Source organism: Drosophila subpulchrella, chromosome 2R (assembly GCF_014743375.2).
Source record: "Drosophila subpulchrella strain 33 F10 #4 breed RU33 chromosome 2R, RU_Dsub_v1.1 Primary Assembly, whole genome shotgun sequence".
NCBI classification, from domain to species: Eukaryota; Metazoa; Arthropoda; class Insecta; order Diptera; family Drosophilidae; genus Drosophila; species Drosophila subpulchrella.
Genome location: NC_050611.1, coordinates 12,258,772 through 12,283,804, shown reverse-complemented (window position 1 = coordinate 12,283,804; position 25,033 = coordinate 12,258,772). Strand labels below are relative to the sequence as shown.

Sequence of the window (25,033 nt, the reverse complement as noted above, 5' to 3'; positions counted from 1 at the left end):
ATCCAATACATATCCCCCGAAGTCCCCGCACATCTCGTGTTTTCCGCGAACTCTTTTTTTGCGGCTTACGTGCTCTGCCGCTTAGCGTCACCAATATGTCCCAGGTGATGATGACGACAATGCCGATGGCTCTGCAAATCAAAACCTCCAACGTATCGAGGTAAAAACGCCGATCGCATCGATTCGCATCGCTTTGTTTTGGTATTTCTGGCATTTGACGGGTTTTTACACGCTGTCTTAACAGGACAGTGAACAGTGGTCTTGGGATCGTAAGTTCTTAAGGAGAGTTTGGCAAGTAATCAAATTAAAACTGGAAGGTTTAAGAAATTCTGAAGACCTATATTAAAACATCAATTTATGGTATCTCATTTAGTTGATTTTGATCATTAGATTGGTTATACCAAATAATCCTTGAGTATAAGTACTCTTAATAAACCGTTTACAAAACCATTTTCAGGATCTAAAAAAAGTACCGAAACCGCATACTATCGTCTCAAAGACCTATTTTACCCTTATTTCAAGGACGCCATCCACTCAAAAAATCTAACTAAAAAGTACTTTCGTCTTGATATCAAGAACGTTTCTACTCAAATAAGAGAATAGACTATTTTTCAAAACCTCTGATGTTTTCTCAAAGACCTATTTTACCTTTATTTCAAGAACGCCATCCTCTCAAAAAGGCTAACTAAAGAGTACTTCGTCTTGATATCAAGAACGTTTCTATTCAAATAAGAGATAGACGATTTTTCAAAACCTTTGATGTTGGCTTTTTTTGTTATCAATATTTCTTGGTGTACCAACTAGAAGTTAAACTCAATGTCTATTTAGATACTAAGAATACTCAAGGGTGTTTTGTTGTAATAACACCTAAGCCAACATCTTCAAACCCACTGTGGGACGATTGAAAGTCTGCTGAACGACTGCCAGTTTGGCAAACTGACTGAGTGACTGGCCAGACAACTGGGATGTCCAACAACCAGCGTATCCACACTCCTATATTTTTAACTTGGAGATATACGCATACATATATCCATGGAACCCCCAGTAATGTGTTGGCCAACTCCAAGTCTGGCTGGCATGCGAGAGAAGCATTTTTGGGCCCGCACCGCGTTACATTGACAAATGAAGAAGCTCCCATCAGTCAAAGAGATGGAAAAAAGAAGGAGCGCAGCTCCAACTTTGGACTTTTCGGACTGATGAAGATGCCCGTAAAACACCCAAAACCATGTGGCAAATGGAGACAAATGATGAGCGGAGAAGCCAGATGGAGGAAAAAGCTGCCAAATGAACTCGGTTCAGGTCCTTGACAATGAGGGGTAAGTGATGCCAGTGAAATATTTTCGCATGCCCTATTAAACAAAAACAAAAGTGAAAAATTGTTTTCTTGTTTTTTTTCTTTTTGCACAACCCCTCGGCAAATGCTTCCTCTTCCGGCCTGGAGAAAAGGGGGTGTTCAAGGAGTTTAAGGACACGGAATGTGTGCCAAACATGCAACATACGCCGGCGAAGAGGGCTACTCTTACATTATATTCATTACCGGCTTATTAGCGTGATTTACCGATTGGGGGAGTGATGTGTATCCTGGGGAAGAGATAATGACAGTGCGGATAAGGATGTGCTTGAATGATGCGATGTGGGCGTTACAAGGCCTGGGAAAATGACTTTGAAAGCGCCATATCCCATATCCGTTTGTCAATAATACCGTGCGAATTTCTTGATGGATGTGCCACAGGAAATTCTTCACTTTACAGCTTCCTCCCCCCTCCCCCTCCTAATAACTTGTCATATGCAAATTTTGATTTGGGTTCGGTTATTAACCATAGAGTTCATCATCTAATGGATGGTTTCATCTTCATTTGGAACTTGTCAATTGGCTGTCAACTTCCTGTCTGAAATTGTGAGATGGGGCTAGGCTATCTACTGCGCTAATTAGCTGACCAGATCACAGAGATACAGATCTCATGGTATCCTCTTCGGCGGCGAGGCGCTAATTCAATTAATAATCCCTCGCTTCGTAGGGGATATAGACGAACACGCGCGATCTGTATCAGACCGGCAATTTACACAAATTAAAACTAAACAGTTACCCTCCGCCCTGCACACTTAATTATGCAATTACTAGATAATTTTTCTTGTTCTCCGCTGGGTACTTGCTTTCTGTTTAATCATTTCGTTCTTCGGCGGCACGAGCTGGGGCACAAAAACGAACCGGAAACCGAAAACAGTTGCAGATACAGATACATAATCTCTCGGATACACATATGCGAGACGCTCCCATTGGTCGAGCATTCTTGTGTACTCCTCTGTGCATGTGAGTGTGTCTATAGGTGTTTATGTACCAGATTTCGGATACACATGAATAGGGAGTCGTTTGGGGCGTGGCATGGGTGGCAGTGGAAAGTATCTGTCAGATACTCTGGTTTACTGATTTGCAGGGAAGCATTTCGTTCTAAAAATAAAAGGTAAAATAAATGGGAAAACGAGCTACCAACATATGGGTTAGCTTTTACCTATTTTTATATATTCAGAGCCGTTTTCTCAACCGCTTATCAAACTCTACTCTTAATTTCATTTCATTTAAACTTTTCATTTCCAAACGTTTTCTAGTTTAAGTTTGAATTAAATAATAAATAAATAAATAAGAAATAATTTTAGGAAATGTAAAATAAATACATGTTATGCTAAATATCTGGGGAGTTTTCAGAAAAGTATATATCTTAATACTTTGTCTACTTATTAAATTGAGATCATTGGTAAATTTTATAAAATAAATCGAAAAACTTATCTACATAACAAGCCTCTTGTCTCCATTTCAAGGACCTCGATATTCAATTTCCTTCCTACACCCAAAGTACCGTAGCATATTAAATACCATAAGTGATTCCCCTTATTATACCCGTTACTCGTAGAGTAAAAGTATATATATTCTTGATCAGGATCACTAGCCGAGTCGATCTAGCCATGTCCGTCTGTCCGTCTGTCCGTCTGTCCGTCTGTCCGTCTGTCCGGATGAACGCTGAGATCTTGGAAACTATGAGAGCTAGGCTATTGAGATTTGGCGAGCAGATTCCTGAGCTTCTTACGCAGCGCAAGTTTGTTTCAGTAGAGTGCCACGCCCACTCTAACGCCCACAAACCGCCCAAAACTGTGGCTTCTACAGTTTGATGCTAGAGTAAAAATTTAAACTGAAATGAATTGTTCTCATCAATACCTATCGATTGACCCAAAAAAAAGTTTGCCACGCCCACTTTAACGCCCACAAACCGCCTACAAACTTCAAAAAATCGTAAATATGAACGCGGATATCTCGGAAACTATCAAAGATAGAGTATTGGGATTTCAGATTTAGATTCCGTAGCCTTGTACGTAGCGCAAGTTTGTTATGCGAATATGCCACGCCCACTCTAACGCCCACAAACCGCCCAAGCCTGTGGCGCCCACAATTTTTATGCTAGATTAAAAATTTTAACTGAAATGTATTGGTCTCGTCAATGCCTATCGATTGATCCAAAATTTTATTGCCACGCCTACCCTAACGCCCACAATGCTTAAATCTGTCTTCCGCCGGTAGGTGGCGCATTTAAATCTCGCTTTGCTGCTTGCATATCTCCATTTACCTTTGGTCCCTTTAGCTGAGTAACGGGTATCTGATAGTCGAGGTACTCGACTATAGCGTTCTTCCTTGTTAGAGCCTGAACGTGCCGAGTACGGCGTTATGTAAATGGATATCGATACGCGATCTTCGCTATGATTGATTGATTGATTGATTGCCATTCAGGGCAGGCAGCACCAAGTATAAACAGCGATTGTGAAGGACAAAGGATGCCTGTGCCTCGCATTTGCGGGCGGTTTGTTTTCTATGCGCAATTTATAAAGTTGCTGACACAATAATGGGAGCCAGGACACGCCAGGATCACCCCGCCGCATGGCACCTCCGCCTTAAGTTCTCGCGAATTAATTTAAAAAGGAGCTGGCCTTGCGGTCCCGCTGCTCCAGCGCATTCGAAAAGTATTGTGTTACCAGCATACAGGATCGGGATTGGGATCTGAATCGGGACCAATGGCAACGGCCAGGATCCGCCGAGCGTCCCAAGTTTGCTCGCCTTGATAAGACATAAAAGGTCCTCCAAGACAAAGGACCTTCGGGCAGAGCAATTGCCCAGGCATTTCCTCGAGCGTGTTTATGCTTTGCGCCTTCTTATCCCTCGATTATTTCTTATCACGGCAAAAAGATCAAATTTCGAGAGGGAGCAACTCGAGGATAACAAGAGGGAGAGAAAAGAAGCCGCTGGGAAAGGATGTGCCAAAGGATGAACCCTAGTTTGCCAGACTCTTTTCAAAAGCTTCAGTAGGCGGGCAGAAGTCATCAGCAGATTACCAGCCAGACTCCGTTTCAATTACTTAACCACATCCATAAAATCTAAATAAATTCATTGATCAACAAAATGATTTTTTAAAATGTTTTTTAAGAAATATAATAGTATACTAAAATCCTACTCAATTTTAAAATATTTATTGATTTATTTACACGTCAAAAATAATGTTTTTAAGTAGGCGGACAGAAGTCATTACAAAGCAAACACCGTTCCAATTCCAAAATAATAAAAATACATTCATTTTCCAATTTAATAATTTGTACAGATTTGTTCTAAAAAATTAGAAACTACACCAAAATCCGTATAACATTTTTAAATAAGTATAATTGTAACTTGCTTTAACATTCTTCTGAATAGTTTTAAATGTAAATATAAAAGTTGTTTTAACATTCTTAAGGTAAGATCATAAATAAACCCTTACATTCCAAGCAAACATTTGGTAATTGCACTTCTTTCCTTACTACAAATTCCCTCCAACATTCAGTAAAATCCATAAAGGTGACATAATAAATTTTCGTAAGCCCCGTGTCTTTCACCTCTTACAAAATTGCCATAAACGGAATAAGTCAACGTTCTCTATATAGATTGTATTACACAATCAGATGCTGTTTTCTGACCCTTGGTAGCGCCTGAATAAAAACGTTTACCCAGAAAACCCGAGAGATACAGAGACCTTAATTAAATTTTTGTTGCCCGAACAGGAATTTTCCTCTTTTCGGTTTCTGTGTTAACTTGTTCTAAGTACGCTGCTTTTATGACCCACACAGTGCCAGGGCTCCAAGATGATAATGATGATGGTGATGGTGGTTATGGTGATGGTGGCGGTGGACAGAAACGGACAAGTTTCACAATTTGCTCGCGGGTTTATCATGTCCAGAGTGCGTTTTGACCTCTTGGCGAGTACGTGCCTGGCCTCAGAGTGTGACAAACTTGTTTCTTTTTTCTGTTTTTTTTATATTTGCTGGGTAGCAGAGTAGTGGCCTGTAGTTGTTGCTTTTATGACTTAATGCCGCGCACGCCGCGCAATTTCAATTACATGGCGAACCCAACAGGCCGCAAAACGGTTTACATGCTTACAAGGGGCCAAGACAAGCAGTTATATAGAGCAACTAGCTCCCCAACATTTTCATTTCGAGATGGTTTGGGGGGAGGGGGGAGCTGCGATGTTGTAAGACCTTCGACCGCAGCCAGGTGCCAAATTTGACAGGCGAACGCCCGAGTCGCGCATAATTTATACCCAAGCAAACCGAAAACTACCGTGGAGTGGGGGTTAGAGAAGTTGACCCGGCCTTTGCATAAGAAGAAGAAGCAGCACGTGGCACGTGGCCAACTTTATGATTTCTCGCCTTAGAGTCGGACAAGGGGATAGGGTTCTTTCTGCCTGTTACATGCATTTTTGATGACCCTTTTGGAGGCGGCAAAAAGCCGGAATTTAATCAAGCGCTGCAGGTGCAAATTGTCGGGATGAAAGTTCCGTACTCACTGCATCTCGGGAGACATTCACAACAGGCGAAGAGATTTTAAAGTTACCTGCGTTAAGATCACTCTCTAATTTCACTATTTTGTTAAGTTTTTTATTTTACTTGTACTGGCAATTACAAAAGTAAGTTATATAAAAAATTGTAATGTCCTTATTTATTTCAGATTCCAGTGTCCCGGATCTAGACACCAATTCGATTGCTAAAATTAACCAACATAATAGTAAAACGGTCCCAGCCATCGAAGAGTCAATTGTACCCATCAAATAGATACTTTTACGAAATATGTAAACGTTAGGGTTACTACATTTAAAAAATGGTTACGCAACTATAAAAAAGGGTAGAATGAACAAAACCCAACTATTTTCATAGTTTCCATAAAATGTAGTTGGTGAACTGTATTTATTATCAAAATATACCTTAGAATTGACAAAGTTTAATTAATTTCATAGACACTTCACTGTAGCAAGGTAATAAAAAGAGTTATTTTCAATTTCACATTTTAAAGGTGACTTCCAGCTGCTGTAGAAGTACATATGTTGAAGACTTAATTCCCTGTTGGGAATTATAACAGCAACAACACATTGAAGAATATTCGATAAGTTGTTGTTGCATCAGAAGGATTTAACGTCAGAATAACTATTTAAGTGTGAATCAACTATTTACTATTGCTATAACAAAATACGAACATCACGTAAATGTAGTTATGTGAATAGTTGCTTAAATATTAAATAGCAAGCAAAGCAAAAACAAATACATACGTTTTAAACTATCTAGATTGGTCCAAATTTGTTTGTGTGTATAAATATAATGACGACTTGTTTTTTTTATAATGCTATAAAAATTACGAATAGTATTCTCACAAAAGTATGCTAGTAAAACACTACATTACATTGTATCTACATTGTGTCTACACAGGCGCTTCTCCTTTCGGCCACAGTGTCGCTTTCGTTACAATCAGTTTCAACTTTTCGCCACTTTGGCGCAATCAAATGTTAAATTCTAGCTATTTTCTAACAGCAATGTTAGCAAATGCATTTTCAAATGCATTTTTGAAACATTAATAGGCCTCGGATGTGCTCCAAACCTACCTATATCGTAGGATATTTTTTTCTAAGCAATTTCGCATTTTAGATTTTTCGATTTGATCCCCAAATAGCGAGAAAATTTAAATCTTGCTAGAGCTTAAAAGCATCGATGACACCGATGTTACTCCGCACTACGTTGTTGCCATTTCCCTTTTGTACTGACACTTACGGTTGCTTAAGGTTGCTTACGTTTCCTTATTTTCAAACGCCGTGCTCAGCACAACGTAGCATTTTTGAGTTTGAACGTAAGCAAACGTAAGCAAACGTAGGCAACCGTAATTGTCCGAAAAGAGAGAGCGTGAGCGAGAAGCAGCCGCCGGAAAAGAGAGAGATGGAAAACATCGATGTTCGCGTGCCAAACATCGATTACCGATGCCTTACACCGATGTTTCGATGTTCCTCCACCTCTAACAGCGCAGTCGAAAAAAAAATTGAACGGTTGTGGGTGTATGGTGTATGTTCGATTGTTTTCGGTCGCAAGAATAAAACTCGTGAAATCTAAAAAAGACCCGCAAATGCTCTTCGACTTGTGACTCGAAGGGTTTCTAAAAACATTTCGAAATTTATAAGAAAATAAAGCGGGAAAACGACGCGTTAATTAAAGGACTCGCTGTTGTTGTTGTGGTTTAGCGCTTGTGGAAATATAAATAAGGAAGAGGAAGAGACGAAGAAGCAAAGTGTTTTCCTTGTGCAGTGAGAAGGAGCAAGAAAGAAGGAATACAGAAGGAGAGAACGAAAAGGCAGCAGCATCAATAACCGTTATCACCGACCGGCAATAACAAAATCATGTTGATCTCGTGCAAATGCTCGAATTTCGTTGCCTCGACTTCGAAATTGCAGCGCAGCAACAGTAGCAACGGCGCTGTTGTGGGCGGTGTGGGCGGTACCGGCCTGGCTAACGGTTATCCTGGAGCGAGCGGAACGCCCGTTGGCGAGGTCCCGCTCTCCACTTTGCTGTCGCAGGTGTTCCAGCAGAAATATCCGCGGGACTTTGTCTTCTACAGCCAGTTCATGGACTTCTTCAAGCACGTAAGTCTCATAATCATACTATACTATATAGTTGCTACATTGTAGTAAGAAGTTAGTCACCCGGTTATCGCCCAATGTGCGAGAGCGTGATGGAGCATGTATTGATTGGGGGGTAAGAGCAAAGGCAAAAGCAAAAACGGCGCAGCATAAAAAGCAACAACAATGGGCAAAAGGCCTATGCTGGGCCTCTAGTGCGCGCTCTTTCGCACGCTTCCAGGGAGTACAGTGGTAATACGAATTAAAGAAGTGGAGGGGAAAAAAGTTAAAAAACGAACAAAGTCAAAAACTTATAATGTTATCTTAAACATCTTAAGTGTTTATCCATTGAAGTAATAATCTTGTGCTAGCTTAAAAACCAAATGACTGAATGAATAAAGAACTTAATTTTAAGAATTTATTCGAACAAATTTGTTTCAAGAAATCGTATCACTTTTTTTTTTATCCCCCAGTAAAAACTTGCAAGTCTGTTTTTTTAAAACGCAAAATAAGTTGGATAAACGAAAATATAAAACATTTTGAAAATATTATATTTTCTTAATAACTTTTATACATATTTAGTTTGATATAGGCAGAGTTGTTTTTAAGCAAAGTTCACTGTGTTTGCATTGTTGCGTAGGGTATGTGTGTGTTTATTATCGTTCTTTATGCTTTGTGTGCCGGCCTATGGCTTTTGCTTTTCGCCGTTTCTGCCTGTGTCGCCTATTCTCACACACACAAAACAAACATAGACCTGGAATAGGGAATGGGAATGGAAATTGAATGGAATGGAATGGTCTATAGAGGGATGTAGGGATAGGGAGATAGGGGATATAGAAGGGAAAGAATAAATAGGGTCATCCATTCGCTCATGGGAAAATCGTGAGCAATCCTCACATTTTCTGGTTTATTTTCGGCCTGCCCAAGTGCAACTCGCATCTCTCTTCCGCTCCTTCGGCCATCCCCCCTCCCCCGCCCGCACCTGTTTTCATCATCCGCTCCTCCTTTTCACACAGGAACACCCTGTTCTTTTTCGGTATTCTCTTTGCCAACCTGATCGCCGGTATTTTTAGTTTCCTGCGTCAGCTTCTGTTCCACTCGCCTTACTTTTTCCCCGGTTTTATTCGCGTTTTTTATGATTTATGCGCTTTTGCTTTTCATTTGTCACGCCCTCAGTTGTAAGTAATTTGCATAATTTCGTTCTGAGTTTTCAGTTTTTTCGCTTCCCCAAAAACGTCACAAAGTCGCAAAGGGGTTGGCATTACCGGGCATTCAGGGGTTAAGCAAAGTCGGTTCATGGGTCGTAATTTTTACTTTTGGAATTCGGAAGTTGTGTGTTTCTGGATAATTAAAGGCATGCATTTTCGGGTTTTGTTTTGTAATTACCTATTTAGCGTACCATTACCAACCGAAAAATTTTTAAAATTCTCACCTAAATGTTTCATTTAGATTTGTAGGAGCTACCCACCTTCCCTTTTACCAAATCGCCATATTTAATAAACAACTTGTATATTTACTGAATTCATCAAAGGTATACGTAGCATTTATAGACCACCGCAACGGCTTTTTATTAGTCATTGTTAAAAGGTTCCATACTTTCTCGGTTATTATTTATTTTACCACCGGGAATATTTTTTCCCATGTATGTATATGTACATTTTTAAAAATAAATAAACAAGTGGTAAATTTTACCATTACCATGTTATTACTTTGATATACTTTTTTGTTTGTTTTGGTGAATAATTATTAAATAAATATTTTTTCGGTAATTTCGTTAGGAGTTTCCATGAGAAACTCTTTGTTCGGTTATTTGATCACTTACTAGTTTATAAAAAAATCCATTAGGAACTATTGTTTGACTTTAAATGGAATGGTTAATACTGGCTTTTTATTATATTTATAACAAAATTATGTGCATAAAATCAAATCATATTTAAGTGTATTAATTAAAAATGTAAACTGGTTCGTAAGAAGTTGACATTTGCAAGCAAATAATACCTTGAACTCTTCCCATAAGAATTTTCGTTCGAGGATCTCTCACCTGTCTTTTTCTGCGTGTAATGGTTATTATTAATTGTACTGTATTTTTCCATCTTTCGTTTCTGGTTCTACCTCGACCAAATCCGAAAAACAGAATCTCTGCGTCATCGCCGCCTGTCTTGTCCACACTTTTCAAGGTTAAATCTCTATATCCCCTTTTCTTTCTCTCCATCTCCATCTCCGTTTTATCCCCTCCTTCGACCACGACACTTGTCACATTTTGACAGCCACTGGAGCGGCTAAGCCGAGGTTTGACATGCAGTGGGTGGGCGGAGGCTTAAGAGAGGTACCCCCTCCCTCCCAAATGTAATTGCTGAGTTTTTACAGTGCAACATCCATAATTCGAAATTTCCTTTCCCAAAGCCTGATTTTTAACATCCTATTTTCAATAATATTAAATTACTTACAAATTTGTTCTATAAAATCATATTAAATTTGTACTTTAATAATTTCCGAATACCCTCTACTGAAAATTATATATATCTAAACTATTAAATTTATTAGTTATAATATGAAAGTGGGACTACTGTGTTTATTTTAAACAATGGGTTATCGCTGTAATTACACATCAGTGGCTGCACCGCAAGCTTGAAACTCGAGAGCCGTGTTTGTTGTAATGCAAAATTGAATTGTCCAATAAAACTACAAACGTCTTGTTAGTTTTTGTTTTTGCGGTTTGGAGATCGTCCGATGTAGCCATAGCGCCTATTATTCTTTTTTTTTTTTGCTTTGTGTTGCACCCACTTCAAAAGCGCTGAGGCGTACAGCAACAACAATACGGACAAATAGACCAAAAGTGTTATTTTGAATAATTCAAAGCTCAAAACAAAACAAAAAACCTGAAGAAAACCAGAAAATGTGCATTAGACCGAAGCACAAATACTCTTTGTTTTAAAATTAAATCACATAAGAATTTTTAACAAAAATTAAATGGTGTTCTGTATTGAAGAACTTAAAAAACATGTTCCCAAAAAATTTTGCTTGCAAACAAGATAAAATTCGTTAAGATAAAACTTGGAATTATTATAAGAGTAATTTTCGCACGTCTGAGTTGCATGTTTCTGACTAAACAATCAATGCAAATAACTAACTTATAACTAACTTATAAAATTTGCACCCAAAAGTATCTCACAACTGATGAGCGTAATTCGGTAACACTCAGGGTATAACTTTTATTCAAACACGCGTCACATCCCACTTGTATGTATGTACAATGTACATACATTGTACATACATTTGTATGTTTGTATATTTATAAATTCGTATGCAAGCTCGTGTATATATATGTATGTATTTATTCTCTATATAGAGCCAAAACGGAACGCTTTTAGAATAAATTACGAAACCAGCGACAAAATACAAGCAAGAAGTAAAAAGCACAAAGAGCGGTCGAGGAGGGGGCGGTGGGAGGTGGGCGGGACGAGGGCAAAGACGGGGAGGCAGAAGAAGAGGAAGAACAACAACAGGCAAGCCGAAATACAAAACAAAAAACTTGTTTATAATTTTTTCCCCCATCTCTTGGCAGTATATTTTTTTTTGAGTGTGTGTATGTGTGTGTGTATTGGATAAACAAGTTTTCGAGATTTCCAAATGCGGCCGGCCGGGTACTGGACCGCCGTAAAGTCGATGGAGTGGTCCGGGAAGAGGAAGAAAGGGGTCCCCAAAAAGGCCCACTGGGCGCAAAAAGAGGGGGAGTTACTTCAAGACCCTCACTCGGAAAAAAATCGAACGATATCAGTGCCATATTGCCAGATTACTATAGAAACAATCCTTATAAAAGCAATGAGGTTGCTTTTGTTTCTAATCTTAAAAGTATTGGGTATTTTTATAAAATGAATATCATTTAAAGCTGTGGTAATGAGAATTAAAACAATTTGAGTTAAAGATAAAAATGCTGTATTTTTCCGTACTTTTAAAAATTTCGATTTTTGAATTGATACTTTTATCATTAAAAAAAACTCCTGAAGTTAATAGTAGTTAATAATAATAGTTAGTACAAAATCTTTATAAAAGCAGTGTGGTTTCTTTTGTTTCTAAATCTTAAAAGTATTGGGTGTTTTTATAAAATGATTAAATAAAATAATGATAAAACAATTTGAGTTAAAGGTATAGATGCTGTATTTTTCCGTAATTTTTAAATTTTGAATTTTTTTCATTTAAAAAAAAACTCCTTAAGTTAAAAGTAGTTAATAATAATAGTTAGTACAAACTGATGATTTTTTTTTTGCTATGTGTAGGCACACAAAAGACACCCGTGAGGACAATATGTATATACAAACATACATTCAAAGCCGGGTAGGGGGTCACTAAGGCATATAGTGATGGCTGGCGAATGGTTTTTTCGGGCCCATTTGATGGGCCAGTTGACAGTCGGAGCACCATCACCACCAAACCCATAAAAGCTCTCAACTGCGTAGGCCCCGACATGTTTAAATTATGAATTTATGCATCAAATTTGTTGAATCGCTGGACGACATATGGAAAGAGATGTGTTATATTACAAGGCTATGGCTATGTCAACTCGAACTTCCTAATGATTTGTGTAACGCAAATTGAAAAGACTGACAATTGAGTATTTCAAGTTAAAACGCACTGAATTTTCGACATCTGTTGATAATTATAATATTGTTTGAGAACCTAATGATTCTGCTATAATAGTCATGGAATTTTGTACAATCATTAATAACATATGATATGATATGTAGTAATGAATTATTGAATAGCTTATACTCGTTTCTTAATAAGATATTACCGAATAACGTTTTTCGGGGTTTTAAGGATGGTATACTATCTTTCAGTTTGTTTGTCACTGCCTCCTAAACCGGCAGTTAAAATATAATAGTCATGGAATATTGTACAATCATTAATAACATATGATATGATATTTAGTAATGATTTATTTTATAGCTAAAATTCGTTTCATAATCTGATTTTACCGAATAAAGTCTTTCAGGGTTTTTAAGTAAAGTGGATGGTATAGCATCTTTCAGTTTGTTTGTCACTGCCTCCTAAACCGGCAGTTAAAAAATAATAGTCATGGAATTTTGTACAATCATTAATAACATATGATATGATATGTAGTAGTGAATTATTTCTATAGGTAATACTCGTTTCATAAACTGATTTTACCGAATAACGTCTTTCGAGGGTTTTATGGAAAGTGGATGGTTTAGTTTCTTTCAGTTTGTTTGTCACTGCCTCCTAAACCGGCAGTTAAAATAAAAACTATGTTGTGATTGTACGCACGCCCCTTATCAATTTACGTTTGTCCATCGCCCCACACACATCCACACTCACACCTAGGCTTCCTTTCTAGGTTATCAAACGGTAAAAACGCTGCGACACAAATACTGATATACCGTCTGATACTCTTCCATATATTATATATAAAAAACCGATCGCTGGCAGTCGGGCTGTCGTCAATCGATGTCTGCCTCTAATTTTGCCTTTGGAAATTATTTATTTATGATTAGAGCCTTTAATCAGTTAAACTCGCTTTCCGCGGCCCTTTCGCCAAAGTTCTGTCGCACTTGTGGAAATCGGCTAATTGAAAAGATACAAAACTGCGACGATCTTTCAATGGGGCAAAAAACAAGTTTGACGAATACAGCTTAAACAAAAGCTGACAAGCTGCATTCATATGCTAATATACTAATATGCCCATGTCTATTTTTAGCCCAGTTAATCGCGTTATGAAACAAAAACCCTTTTCCAATCCACCGATTCCGCAAAACAAATATCAACAGAAGCAAATCCCAAGCACGAGTTATCAATCAGTTATAAGTTATACTTTTATGGGGGGAGAATAAGTACATATGTAAGGAGGAGCGGCTGCAGTGACAACGTTTGTGGACTCTAAAAATAGCCATTATCAAATGTAAAGTCTGTGAATCGAGGAAGTTTGTATGGGTTTGTGTAACAATAATAGTAAGTGGAATGATAAGTGGGCCCTCGAAGGGAAGGAGAATCATTATTTTATCGCAAATCAGGCGAGGGAAGCTTATTTGCTGTCTAGGGCTGGCGAGCAAGTAAACAAAGGTGATGAAATTGGTCTTTAAAATGAATGATCATTTAAACTTTTTTTGGTCTGGAATGATTTGTATTTGTTTATAAAAAGAATTTCTTATCGTTTTATTTTCACCTTGCGAGATAGTCCCAGAGAACAAAAAATGATTCAGCAACTTGACAAAATATTTTTAAAGGAATGAGTTAAAGGTATTAAAATAAATGTGATGATTGCTAAGATATTTTAAAATTGTTCAAACTTTATACCAAATCAACTCTTATATAAAAACATGATGTGTACTAAGATATTATCAAATATTCAAAACTGAATTATTGTATACCAAATCAACTCTTATAAAATATGCCTTTTATAAAAAGGCGACTTAAACTTTATTTCAAGACTTTATGGATTCATTTACTTTAGTTTTAACGCATATCTAAAGAATATATATATTTTCAACACCCCAACTTATTTCAATTACTGGCATTTCAAAAAGCAACTTATCAAACCCCAGCAGGAGATTGCAATTATTTTATCGCAAGGTCAGAATTTCAGAGTCCCAGAAGAGGGACTCTGGTCAATCAGCGCCCGGCCACCCCTTTAACCCTATATACTTATACATATATGTATACCCCACTGCTAACAGCGCGCGTGTCGGTTAATTGAAAACCAATGTTAATCTTTAACAAATATAACCTTGAAAGTCATGTACTGTAATAAAGCCCACACTTGGGCTTCACCACTACTGACCCGAATCAAACTTTGGACCAATTTAACGAGCCTCTTGCTCGCTCGTAAACTCTTAACCTTTTCCACGGGCCTTGTAAGTACCGCCCAAATGCGCACACAATTCGACACTCTTGTGTAAACAAAACTATAAATTCTTGAATTGAGAAACCGCGCGCCTGCTAAAAATAAAGCGAAATCACCTCTTCTTGGCTAGCGGGCAATTTTCAAAATATCTAAACGCGAATAATTTATTTTGCGTGTGCACGAGGGATGAAGAAAGCCAAAAGGGGTGGGATTTTCTGGGTGGGGGTTGATTCTCTGATTTTCGGTCATTCACGTTTACCGTGCGTGATTTTTCTGGTGAGGGGTTAGCTTCTTCGCTTCCCCCCAATTATGATGGCTTGGCATAAATATTTGCTCTGAGGCACAACACAATGCAGCCAAAATAAAAAAAATAATAGTATTGCCAGACGAGAAATAAATAAATACTGAAAACTGTGTCAAATGTGCCAGAGATTTGTTTGCTTTGGATAAACACGAAACAAGAGGACGGAAAACGTCTTAATTTGATACGCAAATAGGAATGAAAAGTGAAAAAGTGTACAAAGAAAAAATCAAGTTTTGTGAATACGTTTAACAAATTAGGTTTATGACATTTAGATACCAACTTTAAATTAATTTATTTTACAGAAAAACTTTGGTTTTTTTTTTTGGGACCCTTGAAAGACTCATTCATTTACAAGAATTTTAAAGTCTAGAACCAAAATATTCTTCAGTCCAAAACTTTAATCTTAGCTCTGAAAAACATTCTTTTTTCCCCAAGTGTTTGAAATTCCGTCTTATCACCACTCTGTTGTCTTGTAATTTTTACCCCAGGAAGAGCTATAAATAGCCCCTTTGCACAAATAATCAGCTCTTATCACAACTCTATAATTCGGTAGCTACGAAAATAGGCGCAGGTCGCGTTTTGGGACCGCCACAGATGATCTCATTATTCTAGTAGGAATGTATATGGCCATATATGTGTATTTATATTAATATTTATAGGACCGGTGTGAGCGTGTGTATAAAGCGAGTAAACTAACAATTAACAGCAGACGTTGGGCAGGCCCGAGAATTCCGCCATCTTTGCTGTTTGTTTATTAAATTTGAGTTGTAGCCGGCTGTGGGCTGAGCAAACAAAACCCACGGCAACGAAAATTTGTTTGTCAAAGTTTTTAGATAACGCTGGCACACCTCGTAGCCCCCAGTCTTCTCTATCTACCCGTATCTACCCCTCTCAGCTGCTCACTCCTTTCAAAGTCTGTTAAGCACCGCCGGTAGGCAAACACTGTTGCGCCTAATTTACTGTTAAACACTGAGAAAAATTATTTAATTTTGTAAAATTCAAATACTTGAACAAATTGGTTGTACTAAAAACGCGAAGGCCTTATAAACCGTTATTTTTTTTGGAATTAGCATAGGTCGAGGATATGGGCACACTATTATAATGTCTAGTTGTTAAAATTCATTTTAAAAAGCTCCAAATTGTTGGGAAATTATAGGTATATTTTTTTCTTGGTGTAGGGAACTGAGCTGCGACTCTTTTAAGCACATTCCTATTAAATAAACGCTTAATCTGTCGGCGGGAGCACACGTGTGCACGTTTCCCAGAGCTTTCTCTCTCTGTCTCTCTTTCTAGACCCGATTGCACTATATATGTTGTGGGGAAAGGGGGTACAGAGGGTAGGGGCCGGTATTATTCGTGGTACATTGGCTGGCGAGACTATACGCGATGTTTTGGGTCTAGGGCCTTATCAGATTTTGTTTTCAAACGACATTGAATGATACGCTTTTTTTTATTATTTTTCCTCTTTTTAAGTTCTTTGTAGATAAGGCAACATTTTATTGGAGTAGTACGAAGAAGGGAAGAAGGAAAGGGCTAAAAAACAATAAGCTTAAATTGGTTTAGAAAGTTAACATGAGAGCAATTAATTTTGTAACACGTGTTGACTAAATATTTAGAGAGACAAACGAGATAATCAATTATATTGAAGCTTTTACAAAACCATCATTCTTCTTAATTATAGAGCTTATAATAACAAAATTGCTTAAATGGATTTGAGCGTGTAATATTTAACTTTAAGGTAGTAAAATAAATGTAATAAAGAAATATTGGTAATTATAATTATAGAGGTCGTAGTTTGAAGTATTCCAAAAATTTAAAACATACTAAATAAAAGAAAAACAAATTTTATAGCACCCTACTGATCCTATCTAACATCCAGTTAACTTATTTAAACTGTTATACATAACTTAACCAACAATATTCAAATGACAAGCTATTAATACCAATCCAAAGACTCTTTAACAAAATGTATTTCTTCATAACGCCCTATAAATTAAAAAAACAATTAATACCAATCAAGAAACATGGACCGAACCCTATTACTAAGACCGTTTGGTGTCTGGAAAAACAAGTTTCGACCAACAAGTGACCCAAAGACACTTTTATGGGTGATTAAATCAGACTTAGGCCCTAAGTGACTCACATAGACGGCCCAAACGAACCCGAACCCGAACCCGAAGAAAGCAAGAGCAAAACAAAAGCCCTAGATGGACCCGTAAACCCGCCAAATGGTAGTGGAAATTTTTCGAAAAGAGCCCGAGCAATACAAATTGGCAATTCGTAATCCGAAGAGCGAAAACGCCCCGCACGCGCGTGTGTCCCCAGCTGTCTAAAGTTGTTTATGATAATGGCCAACGACGGCGACGTATCTGAACGAAATGTGTTTGCTTTTTTCGACAACAAAAAACAATCCAATCCAAAAAAAAAGAGGCAAAACTAAAAAAGAACCGAAGAGGAAGAGGGTATTATATTGTATTATTCGTGAGCATCGAGGCAAACCCAGTCGCACCCCAGAGCGAACCCCTCTTCGCGCAATCCCTCCTCTTTTTTTTTTTGGGGGGGGGGGGGGGGGGGGGGAATGGGATCCAAACCTATAAAAGATTATTTTCGTAGTTTCTTTTGCCAGTTGATTTGTTTACAACTTATTTTCTTTTGGCTCAGTTTCGGTTTCTGCCGATGATACGAAACAAGGCAAGTTATCTCGAAGCTATAAAAAAAGTAAAATCCAATGAAAATAGAATTAGAAATGGAAAACAAAACAAAGGAAAATGCGTCAATCGGGCGAATGATTCTATTTTTCTTTTTGGCCAAAAGGTGTGCCAGCCACGGATGATTGATGGCCTGATTGATGGGCAATTATCGAAGGTGCCAACACTTGCAACAGGTTAATGCCCCCTCGCTGACATTTCCCCTGTGTATGAACACGTTTTGTAGGCTTTAGTGATAATTTTTAATAATTTAGAAAGAATAATATTTAATATAAGTTTTGACTATGATATCAGAATTACAATCCCCTAAAAAAAGATAACATGATAAGTATTATCTTAATGAATTCACACTCAAGATAAGAAAAATTAAATAAACATTTTAAAAGGTTTAAGATACAAACTATTTGTTTATCATATCTGCATTTACATGTGCACGTACAACTGTATCAGGGCGATTAAAAAGCGAAAATATTTTCTTTTATGTGTCATCAACAGCTCACTTTTACCTTTGGACACAGCTTAATGTGTTTGTTTGTTTTTCACCAAGTCAACAGCAAAGCGATTCGATATGCAAAATGAAAACCAAGTAGAAAATGATAGGGGAAAGTAGGGACCCCCGGGGGAGGTTGACAGCAGACCCTAAGTAGACCCATTAGAAACATCGAGTGTCGAGCCACGAGCTTAATTAATGCCGGGCAATCAATTACACTACACAATCGCCTCGAACAACAACAAATTAATTATGCAGCAATGTGCAAAATGCGAAAAATTATTACATATGTACATTCTGGCGCAAAGTTGCTTGTTTTATGGGAATCGTTCTGGTTGCATAAGCCGGCTGGTGGGGATCTGCATTGCCAGACACTCTCATTCTGATATGAATTTCAATTGTTTTTAGCCTGCGGCCCAGACAGAAAATCTAAATGAAAATGAAAAAATCAAATAGAAACAGACAGGCAGAGGCAGTTCAAGTGCGCAACAGTTTTGATGATAGCAAAAAGCTTTAACAGCCGTCGTTATTAATTTTACAGCATAACTAAACAGCCGAGGCACTTGAGAGGTCCATAATATTGCACTTCTATTTCCTGGCCAAGATTGCCAGAACATAACTCTCAAGTTATGGTCGTCTTTATGGCCAAATTATGCGGTTCCATACGATTTATATTTGTTTACAAACGAGTCAGGTAAACAGATCCGTTTGAGATTACTTTACATAAAGAAAAAGTAAGGCAAAATATTAAAATAATTTAATTTGTATTTAAGTTGTTTTTTTATAGATACACCCCCATGCATATTAAGAGATCCGTTGACATTTTGACAACGATTTCGACAGTTGGCACAACTGCAATTGATTCCGTCTAGATTGCATACATTATTTAAATGTCGCATTTCAATTAAAACGATTTATATTGATTTCCGATATGCGAAGAGCGTGTGCGGCTGAATTACGTGCTCCTCGGCGCGTTTCCTCTGGCGATTTTGCCTCTCATTCTGCCAGCCAATTCCCATCTCTTTCAGAAGCTCCCCCAACAAGAACACGCCATGTTTTATTTATTATTATTTACGTGGTTTACTTTTTTTTTTGCTTTTGCTTTCGGCCACAAGAGGCGATTACAATTAATCAAATGCCGGGGCTCTGGGCCATAAAACAAACGGTCATACGTCAAAGTCGAACGTAAACGGTTATTTAATTAGCTAACTGCCACTGGTTCCGGACGCTAGGTGGCGCCACAACATAATTAGCAGGACAGCGCGCACAGACATTTAATTTCAATTAAGCAAGAACCGATAATTCGAACAGCCAGTTACGTTAATTAAGCAACCAACCCAATGAAGTGACGACGACGGCTATTGCCTTCAATTGTTGTCATTGCAGTCTGAAAGTCACTGAGAAGAGTCATTGACATTTGGCAGATTGCGAATGGCGAGGGATGTGTGCAAGTTCTTACAAATTGTTGGGCGGGAAAGTATCCAGGATGGATGGATGGATGTGATGGGACTTAAGCAGGGCTCACAAGATTTTACAACCCAACTGATAAGGTCAGGCGGTCGGGGCCAAAACAACCGAGTAAACAAAAACACCCACTTTAAGCTTAGCCAGTCGGGCCATAAAAATTGAAAATAACGTTAAAAAATTAAGAATGAATGACGGGGATCAGCAATGACCGATAACTTTGATACCCTGGAATCTTAGCGATAAGGCAGGAAAGTGTATAGTCTAAGAAACCATTTTTGTTAAGAGATTAGTTTTAAAGAACCTTACTTACACAGAGAAAATTCTGACGTTCACATTTGAGTTAAAAATGTTCTTAAAAATAGAACGACATTTTTGAAGTTGAAAATGATCTAATTTTGCTCGAACCAAGTATAACTCAACAAATAAACTATTGGTCCAGTCAGTAGTGTATACTTATCATAAAGTTATTAAATAAACACAATTTAACTCACCATTTCGTTCCAATATTGAGAACATAGATACCAAAATGTACTTACACGGTTTTTAAGAACAAATGTTCTCAATTTAAGAACAATAAACATGAATATTTCCCTCTGTGTTAATATAAGAAAACATAGTTAAATACAAGATACAAAACCTAGATATTTCTGATTATTTACAATATAACCCAATATGTCAATGTATGGAAAAATGTCCTAATCTTAATTACCCGCTCTCGACAGATAAAATCATAAATCTAAAATTAAAAATCGCTGTGACAAATGTAATCTTTCCTCTATCACCACCTATCTTATCTGCTCTTCGATCGAACATTCCCCCAAAAAACCCAACTAGAGGGTATACAGCGAAGCAAATTAGCAGCAAGAACAACAAGTCAGTCGAGTCTTGTGGTTACGAAAACAGCCATAAAACTGCAATTTTAAACCGAGCAAATAGGCCTGAGCCCATAAATATGTTTATGCGTTTGGCAGCAATAATAACAAATGAATGCCAAAACACTTGACAACAATGCATTTGCTGTGTCACATTTTACTGCCTTTTTTGTTTCATTCATATAATTATTGTCGCCGACTGCCTGAGGCTGATTAGATATTACCGCACTGGGTGTAAACAAGTTGGGAATTTGCATTGAAAACAATATTTTTTGAGTGGGTGTGACCGCAACTTGTTATTGTCCAAAATGGAAGCGAAAACAATTTTTAAAAGAAGACGAACGAATGCAGCTGCAGTTTTGAAAACCCGGAAATTGATTTCCTTGCCAAGTTTAGTTTAATATTTGTTACTTATAAGTAGAAGCGTGGGAGAAATTGGGGAAATAATTTCATTTTTGGTCAGAACAACAAAGAGCTTTTTTTATAAAACAATATAATATATGAATATATATAATATTCTTGATTATTTTTCAAGATATAATTCTTTTTATAGTATTATTACTTTCAAAATAGTACTGTAAAATGTTCTCTTATAACTGCACCTTGAAACTGTGGTTAGATACAACCATTCTGCAAACAATCATAATTATGACATATATATTATAATTATATTTAATGAATAAATTTTGTGCATTAAACTCTTAAGATACATTTATAAGCAAATATCATTAAATTCTCACGAAGCAAAAATCGTTATTTATAATAAAGACATAGTTAATTGGACATAATATGAATGGACCGCATATCCAAAATGATATTAGATCCTCATCTCCAAGATGATATATTTGTTTTTCCTCTGCCCACCTGACAATTATGATGACGGTTATATGGAAAACGATGCTATACAATCCAGGAGCTATTGAAGCGCTTAGCTGACGGGCAACATTGTCATTTGATTTCTGTTGACGTTTGCATTTCGTACGTTAATTCAATTTAATTCTGTGTATATACGTGTGCGAATGGTTGTCTGTGCACTTGTGTCCAGTGTCCAGTGTCCCGCCCCCTCACCCCTCCCCCCTTGGGTGGTTTATTGTCCGGGTTATATGAATATTGCTTGATTGTGTTGGACGCGAGTGTCAAATTTAACCGAGCACGTCTATAAAAAGTGTTCTCCTCTCCTGTGTCAGTCGGCAAACACGTGCTACGATCCCAAACATGCCGGAATTATTCTGCACAAATGGGGGAATTTATCTGTATAAATTAAAGAGGGGGGTTGGGTTTAGTTTTTTATAGTATACAGCTGTGTGAGGTAACTTTTGGAGCAGAATTTTGATCATGAACATTTGTTTATATTCGTATTTTATTTGCAGTTGTTTCTTTCTCGTTTTTGGGGTCACCATTTTGCCATTTCAAAACAGACTATTTCAATTGATTGTTTGATATCGGAAACTTGTTTGCCCATCACATGATCTTGTGTTTGTTCTCCATGATACCCTGAATAATTCAAGCAGTGTTTGGTGCCCCCCAACATCATTTTCCCATTGCACTAATTGTTTGTTGTTTTCATGTTCATCAGCGGTCTCTTGTTTTCCGATAAGTTTTCAGACAATCGGGTGCTGCACTCGAAATGAACATAATTGACAAATTTGCACTTGAACTACTGTGCGGCGGGGTTGTTGACTGGGTAAATATCGAAGAAAGCCACTGCAGGGGTGATCAGAACTGCAGATAATAATGGGGTAAATTGGTAATCCCCTTTATCAGACATTGACCAGGCTGTGTGGAGGGTCTTATCGACTTGTTGACTTGAAATAATCCAGTAATAATGAAGTAGGGGGAAAATGCTAAAAAAACCACATACAGGACTAGGAAATATTTTCTTGTACGAACTAGTATAGTTTTAGCCGGTTAGAGGATCTTCTTTGTAAATAGAAAATTTAATACTTAAAAAAAGACATTTCAAAACAAAAATAAAATTTATTCGAGTTTAAAATCTATATAAGACGGATCTATAATAATACGGATTTATAATAGGGATTTATAATACGAATTTATATATAGATTATGTATTAAAGTATTATTTAAGGTCACACATACCTATATTGTTAACAAATTATTAAAATAATTGAATCGATTGATTATTTTCTCAAACAAACAGTAATCTTTAACTTTTCCTAACTTTCCAGGCCTATGGACCCATTCCAGACCTCACGGTGGCCTTGATCAACCAGCGGGAGCTGCTGTTTGGCCTCACCCTGGATGCCGCCGGCCAGAGCTGGCAGCTGAGCCTGTGCATCAACTGCAAGGAGGTGCTGTGCGCCAAGCGACTGACGGCGGGGGCCGGAGCCACGCCCACGCTCTACCTCATCAACTGCACGCTGCTGAGCAGCAGCGAGGAGCTGGCCCAGCGCAAGTCCAACAAATCCTACTCGGAGACCTTCGAGCTGCTGATCATGGACCAAACAGGCAGTGACTCCCAGTCCCGAACCAGTGGAATATCCAACTCTGCATCGAATATGAGCATTGGTTCGCTGTCCGCGAATCCCACAGATGCCAGGCTGCAGAGGCTGAGAATGATCCAAGCGCATCAGCAGGCGCGATTGCAGGAGGAGATTTTGGAGACAAACGAGCGAATCGAGCGGTATACGCGCAATCAGTTCCAATTGTTGAACAGTTTCCGGGAGAAGTCGGATCAGGACTGTGCGTTGCTACTCAGACTTATCCGTGCGTTGTCCGAGCAGGCCTCGGAGCTGCTGGACCGTGCCATGCCCCCCGCCTTAGATGTGGCGGCCAATCAGCCGCAGAGTGCCACTGCCAGGCGCAGGAACACAATCAGCAGTCGGCGGGAATTGAATGGTGGACCCACCACGCCCACCACCACCTTGAATCATCCGCCCAGCTTCCTTACGCTGAACCAGCAGCCGCAGCAACAATTGCATGCGCAGCAGCAGCAGCAGCCAATGCAGCAGAGTGTCTCGGTGGCCAGGAAGATGTCGCACTTTGACACACCTCCCGCCACCCCAGAAGCCACGCCCATGAGCGTGGGCAACAGTCCCACCTTCCGGCAGCAATCGGCAACCGGCGGAGCTGGTGGTCCACCAACCCAGATGTTGGCCACCAACGGCGGGGGTCAGTCTAGTGCCGCCGACGATGCGGATGACTGCCTCTTCGACCTAGAGGATGTAGATGCTCCGGCGCCACCACCAGTTCAGTCCGTGCCAGTGCCCAGCTACCCGCGGAGTCTGGTGTATATGCAGGAGCACCACGACACTTCGTTCCGGCAGATGAGCCAGCAAAATGGCTTGTTGGAAGACGATGCTGCCGACGAAGCTGAAGGTGAGTACTATAAAATCCTTGTTTGCATAGCATTTAGTAACCAGAATTTCTCCCCCCCACTTGCAGATGCTCTCGACCCGGACAGCTCCATTTCGATACCAACGCGCGGAGGAAGAGGCGGACGCCCCAGCCAGGCGCAGTTGATGAACTTCGCCAAGAGTCTGCCCATCGAGATAGCCAACGCCACGCTGGCCGAGAGAGCTGCTGCGGCCAACAATAATAACTATGCGCTTGGAGGCGAAGAGGTGAGATCAGCATTAAAATGCCTTAGTACACAAGAAACTAACGATTGATTTCTTTATCAGGGAATGGACAACATCGACATTGCGGCCAGCATCCAAGCGCTGACCAAAAGTGTCCATGGCGAGGCTGTGTTTGGCGACTTGCCACGTCCCCGCCTGCGATCCCAGATCGAGGGCTAGCCAGGATGGCTGGGATTTCGGAGTCACCACTACGTACACATAAATATATCAGCTCGTAATCCGCATACTTGTTTGTTTGCCTGTTGCCTAGCCGCCTTGAAGATTGTTTTCGCTATCTAAACTAAATTAGTTGCTCAACGAAACAAGGACACACGAAGCGCCTTCTACAGACACCCAACCACCCACATAAACCACATATGAAACCACATACGCACCACCTACCACCTACCAACTACCAAGTACCAACTAAGCAGACAGTTTGCAATTTCTTTAATTATATATTGCCTATAAGTTTTCTTTCATTTTTTCGGATGATCTTCGATTGGAAATGTGTATTTTCTTCGTACGACGAGTGTACGGCTGTCGTTGGCTGTTGCACATTGAGTTAACTAACTGATAATGATACTGATGATGTTGTTAGTTTATACAATGAATAATCTAGTATACATATACATTATATATATTATACAATACATAAAGAAAGCCATCAGCTCCAGCTGTGAAGCAGGCAAGACGCACCACAAAGCGTCCAATCCAATGTCTTCAATTGTTTTTTTTTTGCCTTTGGGCAAGGTTTTGAATTTCTTAAACATTGATCTCTTGAGTGGGGAAAGTTTGTGTTTAAATAG

At 38.7% G+C, this 25,033-nt stretch overlaps 1 protein-coding gene across 1 annotated transcript; it reads left to right on the top strand.

Moving 5' to 3' along the window:
• Nucleotides 1–7,349: 7,349 nt before the first annotated feature.
• Nucleotides 7,350–24,942, top strand: LOC119549158 (protein suppressor 2 of zeste). The gene is made up of 4 exons (XM_037856944.1): nt 7,350–7,970; nt 22,833–23,982; nt 24,049–24,227; nt 24,288–24,942. Exons 1-4 carry the CDS (start codon nt 7,728–7,730, stop codon nt 24,402–24,404), a joined length of 1,689 nt encoding a protein of 562 aa, XP_037712872.1. The 5' UTR covers nt 7,350–7,727; the 3' UTR covers nt 24,405–24,942.
• The last annotated feature ends 91 nt before the right edge of the window (nt 24,943–25,033 follow it).